The sequence below is a fragment of the Parus major genome, chromosome 4, assembly GCF_001522545.3.
Source record: "Parus major isolate Abel chromosome 4, Parus_major1.1, whole genome shotgun sequence".
In the NCBI taxonomy this organism is placed as follows: domain Eukaryota; kingdom Metazoa; phylum Chordata; class Aves; order Passeriformes; family Paridae; genus Parus; species Parus major.
In genome coordinates this window covers 7,475,274-7,498,207 of record NC_031771.1, presented here as the reverse complement: position 1 = coordinate 7,498,207, position 22,934 = coordinate 7,475,274, and the positions used below count along the sequence as shown (strand labels likewise).

At 44.1% G+C, this 22,934-nt stretch overlaps 1 protein-coding gene across 13 annotated transcripts in view; it reads right to left on the bottom strand.

Annotated features, from left to right (window-relative positions):
- Nucleotides 1-22,934, bottom strand: part of JADE1 (jade family PHD finger 1) — a 114,878-nt gene that overhangs the window by 5,078 nt on the left and 86,866 nt on the right. For 10 of the 13 annotated variants that reach the window (XM_015623808.3, XM_033513936.1, XM_033513937.1 and 7 more), the window contains 7 exons: nt 15,168-15,250; nt 11,593-11,750; nt 8,310-8,497; nt 4,975-5,186; nt 4,125-4,292; nt 3,477-3,593; nt 676-1,206 (listed from right to left, as the gene is read on the bottom strand). In XM_015623808.3, the coding sequence (XP_015479294.1) occupies nt 676-1,206; nt 3,477-3,593; nt 4,125-4,292; nt 4,975-5,186; nt 8,310-8,497; nt 11,593-11,750; nt 15,168-15,250 (1,457 nt within the window). Of the gene's footprint in view, nt 1-675; nt 1,207-3,476; nt 3,594-4,124; nt 4,293-4,974; nt 5,187-8,309; nt 8,498-8,580; nt 11,561-11,592; nt 11,751-15,167; nt 15,251-22,300; nt 22,332-22,934 lie in introns of those variants that run through there. The other 3 variants (XM_033513938.1, XM_033513939.1, XM_033513940.1) reach the window with 3 other exon arrangements.

The following is a 22,934-nucleotide window of genomic DNA, read 5'->3' as shown; positions in this document are numbered from 1 at the left end:
ATTATGAAAGAAAGGCTCTGGTTCACCTACAGGTTACTGAGGTAGGACCTCCTGAGCCAGCTTTCGTCCATGGCCTAAATGAGCCACGTGCTGTAGGGACATGAAAAACTAATTTCAGCCTTCTTTCTGGCTCTAAGAGCTCTTAAATTATCCCCAAAAAGAAATGAATTCAGGATCAGATGTACTTACTGAAACATCAAACTGATCCTACTGAACTGTTCTCCAAACATTCAAAACCTAAATGAATCAAACATCATTTACGTCCCAAACCTACACAGATAGTCCAGGGAAACATCCTACACTGGTATGCCAATGAAAAACAGATCTGCTGCAAATCAAGCTAAGTTTCATCATCCTTTTCACCGGAAGAAAGGAGCATGGAAAGCCCTTAAAGGCTGAGAAGGCTTCAGCCGGGGCCTGCAGTACAGCCATCAGGGTTAATCAGTAAAAAAGCACAAGCGAAAACACGACAGTCCAGTCACAGGTGATTGAATGCCACACACCAAGACCCGCTGGCCCCGTGACTGACCTCTGTGTACAAAGGGCAACTGCTGTGCTCTGGAGAAATTTAGTGCTCATGGTCTTGCCTGACAGCACAGCTCTGAGCTGAGCTCGGGGTGAGCATAGCTTGGGAACTCAGCTAACTGTGGCCAGCACAGGCAGTGCCGGGCTTACCCGCTCCAGGTCCTGCCGGAGGTGCGTGAAGAGCTGCAGCCTCCTGAACAGAACATCCTGCTCCCGTTTAGCCAGATTGTCCTCCTCATCCTTCTTTGGGGTAATCAAAGGCTTATTGAAATTGGATTTCCTCTTCAGTTTCCAGTACTGGTAAAGGAATTCCACCGGCTCCTCAGGCAGCCGCAGCACTTTGGCCACTTCCAAAGATTCGACGAACGTGTAGAACTCATCCTCCAGCTGCTGGAGCTTCTGCTTGCGGAGGCTGACCCTGTGGGCCTCCTCCTGGTTTTGATCCATGCTGTGGAAAGGGTCCATGTGGGCAGGAAGAGAGGTGTCCTGAATCCCATTCCTGTTCTCCTGCCCTGGGCTGTCACTCGAAGTCTCAGCATCTGCTTTCTTGGTGGAGCTGTGCTTGGGACAGTACGACTTGAACTTCACCTCGTCGTTCTCTGCCAAGATGGTCTTCATCTCCAAGCCGCGGTCAAACGCGCAGGTGACGTGAAACGCTGTTCTGCAGTTTTTCACTGAACACTAGAGAAAACAAACTACAATTAACCAAATAAATATAAAGTTACGAAGCTACACTGCCTAAAATTACTGGAGAAGTCAGGGCTGCTTTGGAAGAAGAAGACTGTCACCACTCTCCAATTCTAAGCTGCATGTGCTTCTCCTTGCTCTCTTTAATTAGGGTTATGACTTAGCGCTTTCAGGCCAGGCAAGGATCAAGTGGCCCAGAGGGACTGGAGTGTTTCACCTCCCCCTCCAGCCCCACCACGCTATTCCATGCACAGAAAGCCACAAGAGGAACACTCCTACTGACACCAGAGCCACTTGTGTACAGCACTGTTACCCGAAGTAAAGCCTTCGGACTGTGCCGGCATGAGGGGGGGAGAAAAAAACATTGTGGTGGCTCCAGGCCAGTCTGAGGCTTTAATTAATCTTTCCCAGCACCTGGACCCATGCTATCCAAAAGGCCTCAACCAAAGGGAATTTTTCCCCTGTTATCCTAATTTTATAATGTCAAATATTAAATCACTGTCAACCATTACTTCACTGAGTGCAGCCGTCACTTCACCTTGGAGAGAAGGAGAACAGGAAATTCAAATGTTGTCATTTTTCTTCCTATTCAGTGAACCCAGCCATCACAGAGTGATGGGCACTAGTTCAGCTGATTTAGCACTTCATTTCCATGATATTTAATTTCCTTTTACAAAATGCTATCATACCACCAGCCACCAGCTGAAAGGTTTAAATACATATAAATATATCTATATACACAAACACACATACATATGTGTTTAGACCCACTCACACCTCTGGTGAACAGGATTTAAAATGGAAAGGAGCATTGGTGCTCCTAACTAGGAAACAAAACTATGCTTAAGCCAAGCCACCGACCCTGAAAGAGCAACACAGTGCACTGGGATGTTTATACAGTGCTTTGTAAAGAAGCCAAATCTCCTCTGGGTTTTCCTGCTCAGGTTGACTCAGCAGCCAGATGGCTTATAAAGGTATGGCAGTGTTTAAACTGCAAAGGTTTCAAATGAGCAATCTTTAATAAAAGCAACATATAAAAGGAATTAAAAAATACTAAAGCATCTTTTGCCCTTTCCTCTCCAACTAACACAAACAGGCCAGGAGCATCCCAACTGGAATACAGGGTAGTACAGAGAAGTGCTTTAGCCGTAATTAGCTCTTACTGCAGCTCATGTTTTATTGGGAGAAGAGGGGAAAGCCTGTCTCACTGGGAGGAAATCTGCTGAACCTGGGGGAATACACAGACTTTTTTTTCCCAGTTTAGTGCAGCTGCTCCCTGACCAGCCTGACACACACTTCCAGCTGCCACTTTTCCTAATTGTTGTGCACATATCAGAAGGTGGCCTGGAGAACAGACAAAAACAGCTTCAGCTACGTAACAGCAGCCAAGAGGAAGGGGATGGCTCTGCAAGGAGGGATTATGGCTGAAAATTTATATGCTGTGGACAGATTTATTTTCTCTAGTTAACACTTAACTATTTCATGCATTCCTCACATGGAATTGGACTGTGACAGGTTTCACCGGAACTACTGCTGAGTTTCTGGTTTACAGCTCTTCCTGGCAGCCTCAATCAAATAACTTGGGGCAGAGGAGAAAAGGGAAATGGATATAAACTAATTTAAAAGTAGTGCAGGACTTGAGCAATTTTTGTGTCTTAATGCTGGTCTGACCACCGTGGAGCCTGCAACGCCAGGCCAGCCCCAGAAGAAAAAGCACTACTTCAACCTCCTTAGGAGACTGTAGTATCATCCCTCTCTGTCTCAGGGAGCTTCCTGAGGATTGTTTTGCTGCTGGAAGTGCTCTGAGGATGAGAAACATCACCACAATTGCTAAGCTACGTCTTACTGTCTTTTTCTACACAAGCACAACCCTGCCCCAAATGGGTCACTTGTCCTCACACTCCCTCATCATTTATTCTCAAGTAAAGGAGATCAAACTCTGGACTGATGTCCCAGTGTCTCCTCTTTCAAAATTCTGAGGTTTGGTAATATGTTTTCTCAGTCTTTCTAGAGTTTAAAATGATTCTGAAAAGGATTATTTAATATTTCTGAGTGGTTTTCCACTGCAAAGGATCTACAGGTGCCTTACAGCTAACAATGCAATACAAATTCTGGTTGAATGCATGTAAAACAACACTGCCCAGTCTAAAATGCTCTGCTGCAGATCAGGTCATTCAAGTCCATAGTAACAACCAGTAACACATTTTCCTATCTACTATAAACAGACAAAAGAAAGCACGTGGATATTTGTGTGGTGAAATTACCTGTATAGAAGCTCCAACCTTTTCATTACACAGGCTGCACACCAGTGCCCACCTACTGCTGGGAATGTGGGAAACTTTTGTGATGGGCTCCATTTTTTCAGGGCTTCCGATGCTCACCTAAGAGAAAAATCATCAAAGCATTGGAGTGACTATGACAGCGTTAACTGAAAAGAGAAACAATTTTATTAAAGAAGACAAATTCCTTGTGTGTGTGTATGCAACTTAGTGTGTCCCAAAATTCCTCAGTTTACATAAGGATCTAAAGTTCTCTTTTAAGAAAACAATCAGTTTCTCCTTTTGTGAACAGACAAACCAGTTTCAAGGTGAAGGCCACCGATTTAAGATTATCATGCAGGATGAACACTTTGACTATGAGAACCCAAAGGAATTCTGTCAGATTGAAACATTCCGTTTACAAAGTGAAATGGTATCTGGTGTCCTTGTTAAATGAGCTTTGCCAGCAGCAAAGGCCTCATTTTCCAAGGCTTAATTCTGATTGACAAAGGGGATTTAATTACTTTCCTTACAGGTAAAGCATCATCCCTGCCAGACTTTTTTCACCTAACCAAGAAGCTTTTATGCTCCATTTCTAAGCTGAACAATGCGTTAAGGAGGTTTATTTCCCAGAATCCCAGGAGCAGCACCCACCTCTGGAATCCAGAGAGCACAGCTGACGTGCACCCACTTGGTGCCGCTCCGGGTGGGCTTCATGGCGCCGCCCTTTTTGGGGCACAGCAGGCACTTGGGCTGGACGCCCAGCGCGCAGGTCCGGCACAGCCAGCTGCCCTCGGGCACCTTCAGGATCCCGTAGCACGCCTGCGTCCCCACGGGCAGCAGGGGAAAAGAGAACAAAGCAAACACCGCGTTGTTTCTTGGCAGATTACACACACAGCCTCTCACAACCCTCAAAGGGTTGTGAGGGAAAAGTGCAGGATGGCAACTAATTAGGAGCACGTTTTTCAGAAGATTGCATCTTTACAGAGCCCTCTATCCCAATCACTATCAGCTTTAATACACCTAGGTTGTGGGTTTGATGTGACCAGAGAAACCCTACAGGTCTGGAAATACCAACTTTACTCTGTGTATTTTGTGGGATAGTCACTTGTATTTACAGCTGTCACAGGCCTAGTCCTTTATCATTAGTACAAAAGCAGCTAAGTAACACATGCCAGAAAATATGTTTCCTGCTCAGCAGAGAAGTTTTTCCAAACACTGAGTGACAACAGAAACTTGTTAGAGCTGGGAAGGAAGGACAGGCTGGTGGGAAGGCACCTGCCAGAGTAAGAAGCATCCATGGAAACAGGCTAAAATTGTATCTCCTCTTTTATGTTAGGAAAACTTCTGAACTAGCACAGAAAGGTGACACACAGTAGTGCTTCCTTAGCATGGCTCAGTAGGTTCTCTGTTAAATTACCTGGAATGAACCCCACCTGTGTTCCTACTGATTGCCCTTTTGGAAAAGTTTCTGCTAACACCCAAGATGCTGCTGCTGCCATACCTGGTGCACACAAATATTGCATTTGTCACAGAACACCATTTCATTGCCGTCCTCTCCGTCTGGAGACTGACAGACGTCACAGACGACATCCTCATCGTATTCAATCCCCAGCCCTTCTTCCGTCTCGATGGCGTGGTTCATGTTATCGTAGCAGCGCTGCTCAAACTCCTCCATCACCCTTTCCATGGTGTACTCATCCAGCTCCAGCATCCCTGGAAAACAGGAGTTGTCCATGTAGTTAAAGAAAAGAGTGACAACCATCACCACAAACAGCTCCACCTTCTTTCTTAACAGCTGAGGAGACACAGCCAATCCTCACACAGACACATTTCATTCCTAGACCATCATGCCTGTTCCAGCATAAACCAGGGAAACTAAAAAAATGGCAAAGTTGTTTTATAACTCTATTAAACTAACAGAAGTGGAGTGTTCAAATCATTCAAATCATAAGAAAAATTTTCCAAGACTGATTCTGGCTTCCTGGTCCTGTTCTCATTTCTCCTTCAGGGACAGCACCAGCTATGGCTTTTGCTCCAATTTTGCCACCCAGATGTTAACCCTTTGATGAAAGATTTGAAAGTATTTTGAACCCAAAGTGATGGGACACAGGGAGAAAATCAATGACAAAATCTGCTGTGATACTTGGAGCAAATCTGCAGTTTCTAGCAACAGTTTTTGATTTATCACAAGTTCCAACCCAAAAGGATCCAATCCCAACTGAGGTCTCCATCAGACCCTGCTACAACATTCAATTAATTTATTTTTAAAAGTGAAAAACATAGCTGTAATAAACGCAACATCAAAGCTGGGACAATAACTAAATGTAGTATCTAATCTGAAATTTTCTCATTTCCAATAGCATCCATCAGAAAATTATTCATGACACACAGCTACAGACCCATTATGTTGTGGTATTTTATAATTCAGATTTGTTTTGAAATAGAAAGGCCTCCCTTTTCAGGTAAGTCCCCCAGTTTATATCCTGGGTATGACCTTCCATCATGTAGAGTATCACTTTGGCCAGTTTGGGTCACCTCTCTTGCCTATGCCCCCTCCCTTTTGCTCACCTCCTCACTGACAGAGCATGACACAGGGAAAAAAAAGCCCTTGACTTAGGATAACCACAGACTCCAAAATACCAGTGTGTTATCAATACCATTCTCATTACAAATCCAAAACACAGCACTTGTAACCACTACTGAGAAGGAATTAGCTCTATCCTTGCTGAAACCAGGAGAGACAGAGAGGAGATGGCAACCTCAGGATGGATGTTTTAACAAGTAAACTCTCCTTTCAGCTCTCCCTGTGAAAAACTGAGCCAAAAATGCCACAAAACAAAGAATAAAAAAAACCTTTCTAGCTCCTCCAGATCAGAAGATAAACACTCCACAAAAGTACTTCCAGATTCCCTTACTGACAGGTAAATCCCTGCAGCAGGGATCAGTGCATCCCATGCTACCCAAACTGAGCAGCTGAAAAGTAGCAAGAGGGAACATCCAAAATCCTGCTGATGAAAGGATTTTACCCTGCAACCCAGAATTGCTGCAACAGCAAAGCAGATGATGACAGGTTTTACACCAGCTTGAAACTGGATTCTATCTGCTCTCACTTTGTAAGCGGCCCTTAGAGATGTGACTGCCTGTGCCTTTGCAAGGGTTAGAGAAAGGGAAGCGGGGCTGCAGCTCCTGTTCAGTCATTCTTTTACAGAAGCACTGTATGTTCTCAGTACCTGAAGCAGTCCTACAGGGATCAAAGAAAACACAGGGAATTCATGGCTGCAGGGATGCCATAAGGAAGTGCTCCGGGTACAGATCAGGAAGTAGCTCACTTTTCAAATGCCCATTTGTAATATCTGTAGTGTGCAGTGTCTGACCAAGCACCCATGTGCATGTTCCAAGACCCCAAATACACTGCCTTGTACTAACAGGAGCATTTCCTTCCCTCTGCATAAAGCACAACTGAGTGGGTAACGATTTAGAGCAAACAAACTGCAAGAAACTACACCAAAACGTAAGAGCCAACAAATTCTAGCTGTTCACTGTGCCATGTGCAGCATGTACCTTTAAAGGTTATGCTGGTGTAGCAGAATGGGGCTCCCTGCAGAGGTACAAATCTGCCCCTCTTGTGCTGCTCACACCCCACTGTAGGAGCCCTCATCTGGTTTTGGAAAAAGACAGACTGGATAGAAGGATACCAAACAATAAAAAAGTATATTTTCCCCCTTGAGGAAATCCAAGGGAACTTCCTGCTGCTGTTCTCCTGAAGATAACTGGACAGGTAATCTAAACTCTGGAATCATAAACTGAAATCCTCTAAGCCCAACACTAAACCTGAGCAGAGCTAATGTGAGATCTGGAAAAAAGGCCTGGATAAGAGACCAGGCCAAGACATCATCTGTTTCTTTCATGTGTTGGTTTAGAAAGGAGGAATAGAGTTAAATGGTCATTTTGAGGTTTACCAGTTCTTCAGCCGTGCCACCTATGGGCTACTGCCAGGTAAAACATGTTTGACTGAACTGCAACCCCAAGCAGGGAACTGCCACAGCACCAAAACAAAAACCAAAAGTGTTCACCAACCTGTCCACACCTCTTCCATCTGGCACAGCATTTTCCCTCAGCCAAACAAAGTGGTACAAGTTCTGTGCTGACTTACATCCCATTCAGTTCCACTGAAGCCCTCTCCTGAAGCACTCATTTTACGCAGAAAACATTCCAGTTCACCCCTCTCCCCATCCTTTCCCACACACAACCCACCCTGCAGAAAAGTTCCCCTTGTGACAGCTCTTCCTCCTGCTTTGGAACTACAGCACACAGTCACAGTTAGACTTGGGAGCTCCCTCCAATAAATCAGAGCAGGAATTCCTTACTGTCCCATTCCCTGCACCACTCAGCTGGCACAGATTCTCTGAACCTGCCAAACAACTGTCTTGCCTTCTCTGCACTGAACACCATGAGCTGATGACAGACATTTGTGATTAATCAAAAAATAAATAAATAGGACTGCCTGGAAAAACTAGTCTCTGATGTTCCCTTTGAGAACCAAGATGGCAAACTGAGAACTTTGTGAGATGGAAAGCAGAGAAAAAAAACAAAACAAAACCAGATTCTGACCAAGTCTAAGCAGATACAACACAGGAGTTATGAAGGTATTTATCATAGGGCTTAATCACATCCAGGTCTGCTTTCCCATGGCTACCCCAACTCATATGATTACTTATCTCCTCATACCGCTACTATTTCTTCTCACTGCTGCTCTCCCTGAAATTGTTCATAAGATTGCCAGCTTTGAAAAGAGAAAAAAGAAAAAAAAAAAGGCAACAAATAACTCATGCTCACCCATTTCTTTGAATTCTTCATTGGCAAGTTGCAGCCATGCTACATCCACATCATTGAGGTCATAGCGGCACATGCTGTCTGCCAGGGTTCGAATGTCCACGTAGCCCAGCTCCGGAGGCTCCGCGCCCGAGGAAACGATGTATTTCCTGGGACGCGTGAAGGTGACGGCTTTTGTCTCGGACACGACTCTGAAACAGACAGGCAGGCAGGCATGAGGAGTGCCAGGCTGCCAAGAGGCTCAGCTCTTGAGAATTCTAAACAATTTACTCACTTTTAAATGTGACTAACAACCACCAGCAGCAGCCACCTAACAATCCTGGCAATCACCTGGCACCACTGAGATGGGAAAACAGTTCCATGCACTGCCATAACTGATTGGTGGTATTGTAAGAACTTAACTGGAGTTGTCTAGAAATCCAATTCACTGCCAGAATTCTAAATAAAATTAAATATTAGAGGACAGAGCTGTGCTTACTCTTACCTGAAACTCACCCTTGTTTAAAGCCGAAGCAGGGACGCTGTATTTACATAGCAGCTGCCATATATACACGTTAAACTCTGGTCTAAGACTTTTTTAAAATCAATCTGCTTAACTAAAATACTGACCACAAGGACATTCAAGAAGAAAAGAAGTATTTCCAGCTGTCTCAGTAGAGGACATTGCCCTTTCTCTTAGTTAACAGCACACACTGAAATTGAGCTTGCATGAAACCCACTTCACAACACAACCCTGGTACCTCCACAAGCAACAGGCCATGCTGCCAAATGCCTGCCTCCTGCACTACCACTGGAGATGATTTTTTGGGGTGCTAGTGGTACAAGGGAGGAGACTGCAACACTCTGTGCTGCCACAAGTCTCTGCTGGGAACAGCCTAAGCTCCACAAGGAGCAGGACAACCTCCATACCCCACTCTATTCTTCCCCATCTGAGGTCCAACATGTTAATTCCTAGCAGAAACCCTGATCTGCCACTGCTGTATTTGCACAAAGAGATCTCTGTAAATCCTCCATCTATTTCAGTCTTGTACATCCCTAAAGCTTCCCCTATTCTAGCTTATTTCAGACAATGAGAAAAAGCGAGCAAGAGCCAAATGCTGAATTTGGAGCTTCTGAGGTGCTGTGAAAAATACAAATGTGAATGACCTTGCCAGCCTAACTGTTCTGCCCAAACTGATTCTGGTCATACTGCACAGTGTTCAAATGTTACAGACTACTGCATCTTCACAGAGAACGTATTTTAAACTGGGCACTGCTCTCCAAATCTTCTTTATCATAAATTCCTTCCGGAGTACCTCCCTGTGGAAATCATAACCTCTGGGCAGCACCTTGCCACAGTAGTGGCACAGAAGAAAAAAGCACAGTGACTCTGACCTCAAACAACTCCCTGTCCTGGCTTTATTTAAGTGCTAGAAAGAAGTAAAAAAAAGGCAACCCTTACTAGACACTGAAAGCCGTTCAGCTGAATTGTCCATCTGACCACGTGTTTACAGTGAATCTCCACACAGCCTCGCTCCTTTCTCCTGCTCCTCTGCTCTCACCAGTCACCACCAGGCAACACCTTTTATTCACTCTTATGTTCCTTACTACATTCCAGCTCCCTGCACAGCCTTGGCTTCTATCCCACAGCAGCTATGATCTGTCTATTGCTTATTCCATGTACAGAACACGCCCCCCCTTCCCTCCCAAAGTGAGGCACAGAGCAGTTCCTGCGCTCCAGCAGCACCAGGGCAGGGGTCTCCAAGTGCTTTGTGAGGGAGCAAAGAGGACAATAATCAGGCATCACTAGGCCACTCTGACCAGCAGGAGCTCAGCAGGAGGACAATACAAGATAGCTCAGCAGAAAACAAGGAGTGGCGCCTGCTGTGCCAGTACCTACAACTGTGATGCCTTCCTTTTCTGTCTTTCACCACCTTAAATTTGGAGCAACATCTCTACTGGCCTTTGGCAGAGAACAGCTCTCTCCTAAGTGAGTACCTGGACCTGCTACAGCCACCAAAGCACCTCCCTGACAGACACAGGGCGGTGATCCTCTGGGAGGTTTTTCCTCTGCTCAATTCCACAGGTGTCCTGGCCCTCCCCCAGCCTTGGGAGATGCTGAACAGAGGAATCAGTGCGGAGCAGGCAGTGTGAGTGCACTGTGCATGTGTGTGCCTCTGCAGGGACTGGGAGAGGTCAGTGTGGAACAGGGAGTGGGTATGTTTCTATGTCCTAAACTGCAGAGCAGAGAGCAAAACTCAGGTTGTCCTTGGAGCTCCAGGTCCAATCCTTTAGAAGGAAGGACAGGGTTTACCTGATGTGCAAGTTAGCTCCTCCTTGCACAGACCTAGTGAGGCACTCTGCAGGTTGCTGCACAGAACAAAAACTACACTAACACACTTTCCTGTGCCCCCCTTAATCCAAGGCTAAAGCTGACAGATACAGACCTAATAAGAAGCAGTCAGTGTTCCAACATGACAAATTTTTTGCTATATAATCAAGGATTGAGCTGCTGTGGTCCTGCCAGCACTGGTGGGTCATTTGGTAATGCTTTATGGGCCAGCCTGGACTGACTCAAAGAGATCTAGAATGATTAAATGGCAAAAATCCTTGCTCTTACTTTCTCCAATCCCTAGTAAGCATAAAATGGGCTGCAGCACACTCCTGCCCCCAGAATTGCAGAGTTTAATTTGAAACAGGAAATAGTATCCAAGTGTAACAAACATGGCAAGGAAAATAAGGGCATTTTGGATAAGAGCTAGAAAATCTCACATTATTTAGTTACATGAACATCTGGACAGTTCTTAAAACAGTTGAAACGTTGTACAATCAATTTCTTAGGTTAATAAAAGAAATCACAAAAAAAAAAGTATGAAAACAAAATAAATGTTGTGTTTTCTCTAGCCCTTAAGCCTGGTTTATCCAACTGTTCCTTGAAAAAAAAAACCCTATGGCTTGGAAATAAGCAGAGGGAACACCAGATAAGGGCTCTTCCAGCAATGATAAGTGAATTCAAGTCTGGCTTAAATAGAAAATAGAAGCTATTTTTAAGGTTTTGTCATCACAATCCATGCTAGTGTATTGCCAAAAACAGTTCTCTGATATTTGTATTTCACGTGTGCAGAACAGGCCTGACTCTTGACCTCTCTGACCATTCCAAAAGGTGAAGCAGGTTGTTCTTCATCTCTGAGAATCAAGACCTTCCTAGCTGGGCACTGTGCAATAAAGCTCAGGAAGCCAAGGCAATGTAGACATAAGCTGCTAGCACAAACGTGTGTATATTTGTTCACATTCCTCCAAATTATACCTGGCTACTGGTTCTGGGATGGTCCCTGGGCTAACTGGCACCTGAACTCCCTTTTCCCACTCCTGCCTCCAGGGATCTGCCAGCACATAGTATTCATCAGGGTTCAGCTGGAAGGAGTCATGTAACTTCATGGCAGTGATCAGGTCCGTTCTGAACACCTGCAAAGAGAGTGACCAAGAGAGAAAAATAGAGACACTGACATTTGATATTGACACTCTACGATTCACAGCTTCAGGGTAACCATGGAGCACAGTGTGGAACAAGGTCACTGTACCACCAGTGCACTAGCCCAGCCCACTGCAGAACAGGGTTTAGCTTCACAGCAGGGAAAGGGGGGGCTGAAGGCAGGAATTCTGACAGGATGACTTCCACCTAACTGCACTACAGGTCCTGGCCCTCCTCCTGGCACTGGAGACTTGTTTCTAAAAGGTGTTACCCACTTTCACCTCCATATCGGCTGCAATAAAAGCTGCAGGAGCTCTGGGTTGTAAAACAGCAACACAAGGAAGATTCTTTCTTTGCTCCCACGCTTTTTGCATTTTTTTATTTATTTTTTTTAAATTATTGGAGCTCTGACTCATACCAAGACATTTTAGAAATTCCCTGTGGTAGAAATCAAGGCCTGACTCCATCATGACCAGCCGCAAGAGGAAATTCTAAGGAGATGACTCTTTGTGCAAGTACTTTAAAAAATAACCCAAAAGATTTAAAAAAATGAGACCCAAACTGGAATTCTGGTGGCAGCTCTCCGTTCAGCACAAGTATTTATTCCATCAGCTACAGACACCTCGGTGTCACAGCTGTAATTTTCCTTTACATTTGCAAAGGCATCCAGCTCTAAAGCCAGCAGGATATTTGGCAACCTGTGGGCTAGCAGCCATGAACAAGCAGCCATGCTGTCTTCAACAAGACACAGAATGAAATAAAAAGGGATTCACTCCTGTGGCAGGCCTGCTGTGGCAGTGCTGTGGCAGCTTCAGCCTGTTGGCTTTGCAGAAAGCCGAGTGCTGCTACCACAGGCATCCCAGCTACAAGCCTGCACTTGCTGACGCGAGTTCCAGCCCTTCCCACCCTGCTCCCTGCAAAAGGCAAGGCCCTCCTCACCTCCAAAACACTTATTTTTAACTACTCCATGCCTCATTCAAAGGGAAGGGTTATAAAGCAACCAGGTGACAGAAAATAAGCACCACCAGGACAAGAAGACAGGTACAGCTCCCTGCAGTCTTCTCAGTCCATGGTGGTCCAAACCAACACCCACAGAGCCCCACGCTGCAGCTACAGAAGAAAAGACTCTGGATTTTCAGGGCAAAAATTTCCTAGAGTCCCTTATGAGGCTGCTAAGGGGGCAAAGTGACCCATCCTCCCAACCCCAAAAGCAAGGGTCATGCTGTTAGCTCAGCCCCTGCCTGGTGCTGCTTGTGCTTGCAGAACCAGATGTACACAGAGAGCTACCCAGGCAGCCACTTCTGTCATCCACTACTCACACACCTGGAAACCCCAGGGAAGGATTTCAGTGTATCTGATGGCTAATTACACTTCTGAGAATATTTTCAAGTGTGATTTGCCTTGCCACACTGTGCATCTTGAAACCTCTCCTCCTTCCCAATACACACATACTGTCCCACTTCTGTCTAAGTATGTTTCTGTTTCTACTCTGGTTTTGTCATTAAAATAAAATCATGACATTTTTCTTAACACTTGTCTTGACATGTTCAGAAAAACTGCCAACATTAAAAAGTAAAGAAAAAGATTGTCTTATGAAGAATGGGGTGAATGCTGGTAATGAAATATAATGAAATGTTTAAAACAATTCAATTACAAGTCCTGTGAGGCTTCAATCAAGAAATGAAAAGTAAGCCACAAAGTAAATGGGCTCACAAAACAAACAAGCACAGCTGGCCAGGGGATTCTGCACTTTTAAGAGACTTGACTTAAAGCAATCGAAAGTCAAATTAAAAGAAGACTAAAAATATAAAATGGGACACAAACCTTGTTCAATCTCAGAGCCAAAATAACTCAGGCTCTTAGATAAATTTGTCACAAAACTCCCTCAGAAGCAAAGCTAATGCAGCACCTGACAGGCAAGAAACTCTTTCCCAGGCCAGTGGCCCCATGACACCATTCTTTCTGCTCTAGCTGCTGATGCAACCAGAGTGCCTGGAGGAAAGCAGAGCTTACAGAAGTGCTGGCTCTCAGAAGCACTGAACACTTCAAAGCTAAAGGGTGAAACCCTGGCCACGCTGAAGTCAGTGGGAATTCTGCCACTGACTTCAGTGAGCCCAGGATTTCACCCGGGGAGTTTCTGAGTGTCACTTTCCTGCCAGAGCACTTCTGCTGCTGCGGCGAGCTGGGGCAACGCAGCAGGAGAAAGGCTATGGAGCAGAGCTAAAGGGAAGCACAAGTTCATCCAGACTGAGGAAACATGAGAGAACAGCACAAGACTGCAAAGATTCTGACAGCAAAAGCAAGGTAAGGGAAAGAAGAAAACAGAAGCACACAAAAAAAAACAACAGCAAGACTCGTAATTATCTGAGATAATTTCCTGATAGCCTTCATGAGGTAGTTCTCAAAAGGTGTAAGGGGCTACTTCTAAGGGATGCACAAAAGATAACTAAGGAAAACAAGCCCATTGCTAACAAGAATAAATTTACCAGGGATCTCCACATTCACAAAAAAAAAAAATGTCTTTTATAGCCAACAATCAAAGGAGTTTGGAAACCACCAGTACTAGCCATAGCTCACACTGAACGATGAATGGGATTCTCCTTGTGAAAACTCTTCTCTGAGGCTTAGGAACACTGTCATTAGGGGGATTAACAAAGCAGTTTTTCCTCAACACCACTCACTAATGTGTAAGGAATACTTCTACCGGGCAAGTACAAGAAATGAGAAATACCATCTCCCAGAGCTAATCCTTTCTTTGCAGCTTCTACAAAGCCTGCAGTGTAGTATTTTGCCTGAAGACAGGAAGATTCAGCAAGAACATTTCCAAAGAAATGGATCACATTTTGTGCGTTACTAATAGCTGATCCAACCTGGAAAGTTCAAAGATTTTTATCTCCCCTGATATTATTTCTTCAAAGCAGTAGACGAGACAGAACTGTCAGGAAGCAGATTTCTAGTTTGACAAGCACTTTAACAAAGATCACACACACCAAGCCCCAGTACAAACTATGAAATAAATGCAGCTAATGTAAATTTCCACTGTTCACAAATCAAGCTGCAAATAAACTCTGATGCCTAAAATAGCACAAGAAAGACTCTGCAGCTATGCTGAATGGGTGTCAGACTACAACAAAATTCACAGATAGAAACTGGTGGTGGCAGTAGCTGTGCCAACAGCTGAACTCTCTAATCTTCAGGGCAGGGGGAGGGGAAGAAGGGGTGAGGGAGGGGAGGTATGTGCCAGCCAAAATGTAGCACAAAAAAACAAAATAAAAGACCAAACCAAACAAACAAACAAACAAAAAAAACCATAAAAAATTGATCCATTACCAGAAAACATGTATGTATATAATGTGTGTACAGGTACTTCGAGAGATGTGACAAAATACAAAGTCAAATTCCAGAAATACCTCAGAAGGTTTCCGATCTTCATCTCTGGAACATGAAGTCCTACGACGTTGAGATCTGGAATGCTGAGACCAGGTAGACAGACCTAGGACACAGAAATGATAATTTGCAGGCTTCTGTGATAAACCTCCAGAAAACTCTTCCAGAATGAACCAGAAAATAAAAGCCACTCAATTCTAAATTTCTGTGATCACTCTCCTGGGTCTGTTTTGTTTCTCATTTCCTAACTGAGGAAGTGTGCCTGTACTGGCTGCACTGCACTTACCTGCCTTCCACCCAGCATTTGAAAAAAGTCACTTCATAACATCCTTCCCCCTGAGCATCAATAAATGACTTCCTGCAGATTAATAACTGACCAGGAGCTCTGCCAATAGCCTGGGATGTACCCTTTGAAGTTAATGTCCTAGATAACTACACTGGTTACCTGATTTCTGCTGGCGTAAGCCTCTGCAAAATGAAGCATGCTGCCACATACACACAGCAGAGCCCACAGAACAAGCTGTTGTTTCCTCTCCCAAGCAATTCTCCCAGTGTGGTTGTACGATTTTTGTCTGCATAATTATTCACTACATTCCAAACAAATTGTATCTTTTTGCCTTGAAACCGTTTGACAGACTCTCTGTCAGCTTTCAGAAATATTGTAACAGGAGGAAAGGAAAAAGAGAAAGAATCTGCACTCCTTTGACAAGATAGTGCTTTGACACCAGAATATATTATACCTGTGCAAATCAACTAATTTCAACACAGTAAGATTTACAGGTACAGCAGGTATTTTCCACTGCCAACTACACAGCACTAATGAAAAAAAAAGCCAATAGATCTTTCTGGATTGCAGAGATGAAAGAGTTGTATTAGGTCTATCTGATAGGGAAGCTAAGAGCTATGTCATTAACTCAGAATTTGCAAATCTGGACATTAATTGTAGACAAATTGAAGCAGACTGATGCTAAGGCCTTCCCACACTGCTCATTCTTTCACTGTCTGTGCACAAACATGGTAGGAGTAAAAATGGTAAGGCTACAGTCTGTGAGAGCAGCACTGTCTCACACCAGCCCACAGAAACCTCTCAAGGATCAGAAAGCCCTGCTCAAAAGCACAGGATGGGATAACTTCTCTATTAAAAATAAAAAAAAAATAATTTTAGAAGTGAAGTAATTGTGCAAGGCTTTCATTGGAAAGATGTGACAGAACTCATTATGTTTTAGTTATGTTTGTCTTCTCTTTTCAGTTAGTAATACATTAAGGCATCTGCCCCAATAAAACCTCTCTGGAACACAGCAATGAATAAAAGACATTACACAGAATATGCATAATGGTCAAAACTGAAGCAGCGTTCCCAGCAAATAGCTAAAAATCTCATGTCTGTAAGAATAAAAACCTTATTCTCTGTAAGAATATAGAGAGGATCATTTTAAGCAAATGTTATTGTTCTAATATAAAAGATGGTGAAGTTATCAGCACTCTTCCTTCCTTCTATGAAGGGAAAAAAAAAGAAAAAGAAAAATAGTGACTGACTGCCATTTATTAATCTGTGAGAAAAGTAGACTCTCAAGATCATTTAACTACCATTCCATTTAAATGTTACCTTAAAAACTGAAGAAGAAACACAAGCAGGAGTATGAACTTCTTGTGAGGATCCTATCAGACCATCCCAAACCCTACTTAAGGTCAGAAGGGAATAAGTAAAATCCCTCACAAAAACTGTGAGATATAGAGCTAAAATGCATGACAAAAAATCCAGATTTATTTCCTGTAATGCAATAATGTAAATATTAACATTTTAACACTCAGACAGATGTGATTTCTTTAATCAACAGCCTCCCTAGAAGATACAGACCACATACATACCCACACAGATTAGTATTCAGTTCTCATGGGTTCTGATATTTTCCATTGGCAAGACATTAATATCTGACCAACTAGCTGCCACTGAGGTGTTCAGCGAGTTAAACCGCTGCACCAGCCAGTCAGCACCTGGAAATTTCCAATTCATTTGTGGATCAGAGCAGTTTTGTACACTGTTGGACCCGGGAGAGAGAGTCTGCATGCAAGAGAAAGAATTAAGAGCAACAAGCTGTATTGGCAAGGTGTGTGTGATTCAAGTTTCTGTGAGAGATGAGCTCATGAGTCTGGAGGCTTTAACACAGTTGTTCCCAAGTAAGACAAGCATCTGGCAAAATTAGTGTAGTGGCTAATGTAGTGTGATGTACTTCTGGGTCTTTACCAGTGTCCTTTAATTCAGCTCTGATGACAACTTGTCATAAATTGAATTAAAAAAAGAGTATGAGCAGCTTTTTCCAGGTCCCTCCCACGCCACAAAGCTATAAAGGTGAGGAGTAAGACAATCCTTGCCATATCACCCATCTCCATTTCCTCACCGTGTCATCTTACACATCAGAACAAGTGTCTTAAATGCACACTTCTATGTCCATGTACACAAGGGTTTGGTCACTGGATTAATTAACTGCTCCATGTTTCACGAAAGGCTAACTCTTATCATCAAAACTACAGGAGCTTCACTTTAAATTGTTTTTAAAGTGCTATATGAAAGCACACTACGTAAAATTTCCATGCGTAAGAGACAAGTCAAACACAGCCAGCCTCCCTCAGGATCTGTTACAATGAGTGTTTTTTCTCGCTACACTGAATAAGGAAAGAAAGTTTCTCAGGTAGTTCTGCAGCTTCCGTGCACACAAAACTGGTGCAGGCACAGTGGAAACACTGTTGCTGAAAAGGCTGAGGGATTTTTCTGAGCAGTGTAAACTACACGATACTAGGAGAAAACGGTGGAAGAATTCCTCATGGGACTGAGGTTTTACTACACACTGCAGCTAACAGATGACCTTTGGCAAGGGCTTCACGTCAATAGGGAAAACATTTACTCACTGAATAAACAAAGCCAGACTATAAGCCTTGAATTCATAGATTCAAACCAGCACCACTGCTTAGACAAGAAACGTAAGAAACTGAAGGAGCCAGCCAAATGACAGCAAAATATCCAGCCCATAACAGGACTGAATCCAGCTACCTTTGAAATCCCAAATGAGAGTTTCAACTCTGCTTCCATCAAAGCCCATGGCAAAATGTCACTGTCCTCACCAGTGCCAAGCCCAAGTCACGGAATCTCCCAAAGCTGCCCTCATTAATAAGCCATCCACCCACTCTGCCTACACCAATAAAAGTGCAAGAGGAAAATTAGAGATGTTATTTGTCTATTAAGCATCCTTTCCATATTTTCATACCTAAGCCAGAAAGGGACCTCCCTGAAAGCAGAAATTCACAGCCCATTACACCTATTTTGGTGGTTAATGATCTGATTTGTACATCTGAATGCATGAAGAAAGAACCATCCTTGGGTTATACAGAAGGCAGAATCTACTCTGGTCAAAACAAAACACAGGATTCAAAACAGCCCTTCAGCAGCATAATAAGCATATGAACCTAGTTCAGCTATTTCAGAAAGATTCCAGACACTTCACCAAAATCTTTCATTAAATACCCAAAATCACTGTGTTCATCAAGTTTTCTGAGTACTAGCCCTAGTCCCAAACTGGATCACCGAGACTAGAAAAACAACTAAAGATCGAGACAAGAGTTAAATTTAGTTATGGTAAAATAAAATTAAAATTTTTAAAAATCATCAGGCAAGTCTGAATCACTGGGATTTGGAAGATATAAAAGTTCTGTAAGATACCGTTGTATACCTCACGGGAAGAATGAGTTTCACAGCAGATGGAAAAACAGTGAGATGTTAAGAGAGCCCATGCTACCATAAGCCATGTGAGAAACAGCAAATATGAAAAATATACAACTCCAAGGCATGAAGCCAAATAAACACATCTAAAACATGCACTCTCACCATCATTAGACATCAGAGATAAAAGGTATCTTATTAAATGCTACACGATTATGGCAAGTCTAGGATCAACACAGTAGCCTACTGAGCATCATCACTCTGGGAGAGAGACCAAAATAATTTGGATTCTTTTACAGTTCAAGTTCTTTCAGATGACCAAGGTGTTTGTGTGTTTTAAAAGGATTTCATCACTGCGAACAACAAGAGAGGGATCATACTCCTATCACATGCTCTTAGATTTCCTTTTGCATTTATCCACTTACACACAAAAAGCAAAAAGAAATCCCAAACCACGAAAAAAAAGTGAAATCCTCAGCAAGGGAGGCAGAGCTCTAACGCACCACTGGTGCTGCAAAGGACTTCTCAGACTCAAATAGGAATTTTTTCTGTTCCCCAAGGCTGCTATGAACACTTCACACTGTAAATACAGTGTTCTTATAATACCGCCACAGGGTGTATGTAGCACACACGCCTCCTGATAATAAAAGAAAGCAATCAAGGAGTGTGCATTCTTTTTCCCCACTTGTGAAGAACACACGCTTCCCAAAAGGAAAAACTTAATCAATTTTAACTGCATCATTTTATTAAATGATCTGTCAAGAATACGTTTTCATTCCAAAAAAAAAATCCAATCAAAACAGAAAATTGCTTGGAACCAATAAAACAATTCAAACCCTGAGGGAATTCTACCCCACAACTAATACACTGCTCAGCATGAGCAGAGAAGTCTCAGCTATTAGGTATCATGCACAAGGCTGCTGTAAAGCCACCTGTAAGGCACCCAGCTGTGTCCCCGGAGAACTACCTGCTGCTACAGCCTCTGAACAGTTCAAAGCCTCAGATCACTGCAAGCACTTCTCCCGCCGTAAACACACTCCTGCTACCCCGCTACAGCAGGCAGCACAACAGAGCAAAGCAGCCCTGACACAGATCCATGTCTGGCTGTCACTTCTGCTTAACACCAGCCTTTCCAGAAGCCCGTGCTGCTCACTCTGAGACCAGCCAGGTTCCGCTGCCAGTGCTGTCAGAATGGTCAGCAGCCCGAGGAGAACACAGAGGGGCTCAGTCTCCCCATTTAAGGCCTGGCCCACAACTCCTTAAAGTGGCTCCATGCCACTTAGAAACATCTCCTTGCTTGGCTCAAATTCCAGCACAAAGCAAGCAGAAGCAAACTATTCTGTGGGCAGTTTCCATTATGTCAGGTGCAGAAAGAGCTGGCTGGGCAGAAGTCTTCAGGCCTTATCACAGAGAAAGCAGCGTGCAAGAAAACACAAAGTAAGACACCATTTCACGTAGCCAAATCTCCTTTCTCACTTTTCTGTTGCTGGAGGGTTTGCCCATCTATCTTCCTTATCTTTAGAGCATATTAGTACACAATAATCTCATTCAAGATCAAAAGAGAAGAAGGAATAGCCTTTTTATCTCTTGTCAACAGCAATGCTACTTGAAATTTACTATCAGTTGACGACTCCCCAGTTGCAGCTGCTGAACAATGCCTCGATCCATACGATCTCTGCAGTGCTTTACAACACCACAGCACAATTGCTCAGTCTCTGACACATAATGAACCATCCCTGCAGCTCCCTGCCACAGCACTTTAACACAAGTTCCCACCTGTCATCGCTGTCCTCAGCAGCACGTATGTGAGTTTTATCATCTCACAGAACACACACATAACCACACACAGGTACATGTCACTCTTACAATAGTCAGGAATTCCTAGACCTCGTCTTTTTCAGCACAAGACCCAAGTGCCACTCAAGCTCCCCAGACCAATTCCCACGGTAGCCATGTTTTACTATAACAATAAACTGTTTCAACTCAAGTTTACCACAGGTTATCAAAGTCAGTTTGGGCACTTCCCACTCACAGGCTGATAACATGATATTGTCAAGGCCTTGAAAGTCCAGTAGTGTCCAGGTGTACCCAATCTAGCAGTCTTGTAAAGAAAAATTAATATGTCTCTCCAAAAATTAATCAGGGTATCACAGAATGTACTGAGTTGGAAGAGACCCATCAGGATCATGGAGTCCAACTCCTGGCCCTGCACAGGACTAGCCCCAGAAGTCACACCATGTGCCTGAAAGCATTGTTCAAATGCTTCCTGAACTGTCAGGTAGGTGCTGTGACCCTGGGGAGCCTGTTCCAGTGCCCAGCCACCCTCTGGGTGAAGAACCCTTTCCTGATATACAACTTAAACTGTTTACTTTATGCCATTTCCTTGAGCTCTGTCCCTGGTCATGAGGGTGAAGGGATCAGTGCCTGCCCCTCTGCTTCTCTTCAAAAGGATGTTGAAGACCACAATTTCTCCCCTCAGTCTCCTCTTCTCCAGGCTGAACAGAGCAAGTGACCTCAGCCACTCCTGATACAGCTTCCCCTCAAGGCCCTTCACCATTCTTGTGGCCCCTCTTTGGATGGCTTCTAATGGTTTAATGTCTTTTTTTACGTTGTGGCACCCCAAACTGCCCCAGCACATGAGGTGAGGCTGCCCCATTGCAGAGCAGAGCGGGACAATCCCCTCCCCTTGCCCACCTGGTGATGCTGTCCCTGATGCCACTCAGGACATGCTTGGCTCTCCTGGCTCCAGGGCACTGCTGACTCACATTCAACTTACCCTGAACCAGGACCCCCAGGTCCCTTTGCACAGCGCTGCTCTCCAGCCTCTCACTCCACAGTCTGTATGCACAGCCAGGGCTGCCCTGTCCCAGCTGCAAAATCCTGCACTAGTTCTTTTTGACCTTCATATGGTTGGTGATTGCCCATCTCTCTTATTTGCTGGGCCTCTTTGCCCTGAGGAGTTGACAGCATTTCCCAATTAAGTGTCCTCAGCAAGTTTACTGAGTATTCCTTCTAGTTCTGTGTCCAGATCATTTAGGAAGACATTGAAGAGCACAGGGCGAGGATGGAGCCCTGCAGAACCTGGGCACCAGTTGATATTACACCATTCCCTATAATCCTTTGTGCCCAACTCATGAGCCAGTTGCTCACCCATTACATAACACAACTGTCCAGCTGTGTGCTGACATCTTGTCCAGAAGGATCTTATGAGAGACAGTACCCAAAGCTTTGCTCAAATCCAAAAAGATTGCATCTACTGGCTTTCCTAGATCCATTAAGTAGGTCACCCTGTTGTAGAAGGATTCAACGCAGGACTTTCCCCTCACAAGGCTCTGCTGGCTATGACCAACACTGGTTGCATTATCCTACAGCTGTTTTTCAACATGTCCCCAAATCATCTTTTCCATGATTTTACCAGGCACTAAAGTGACATTGACAGACCTGTAGTTTCTGGCATCCTCCTTCTCGCACTTCTTGAAAATTGTAAGAACATTTGCCAGCTTCCAGTCAGCTGGGATGTCTCAGGATTCCTGAAACTGTTAAAAAATCATCAAGAGATGTTTTGCAATCATATCAGCTAGTTCCTTGAGGATTCTGTGACAAGTCTCAACAGGCCCTATAGACTTGTAGGGATCCAGCTGCAGCAACAGATCCTGCAGAAGTTCAGGGCCAGCTGGGAGTTGATGACTCTTACCATCAAGATCCTCTAAGCTCAGGGCATTGAGACGCCCTTGGTCTACCATCAGCGTTGAAGACAGGGCAAAGAACACATTAAACACCTCTGCCTTGTCCCTGTCCCTGTTTGTGAGGTGACCATCCTCATCCTGTAACAGGCTGATGCTATTTCAATACTGCCTTTTGCCATTCAATACTTTAATTAACGTCTTTTTATCATCCCTCACATTTCTGGCCACCTTCAAACTCCCAAGTGAGCACTGGCTACATGAATGTCTCCCTACAGTGGCAAGCAGCATTTCTGTGCTCTTCCCACATCACCTGACCTTGCCTGTACTGGGCATGCACCTTCCTTTTTCGCCTAACATCCAAGAGGACACCCCTGTTCAACCCAGCCAGC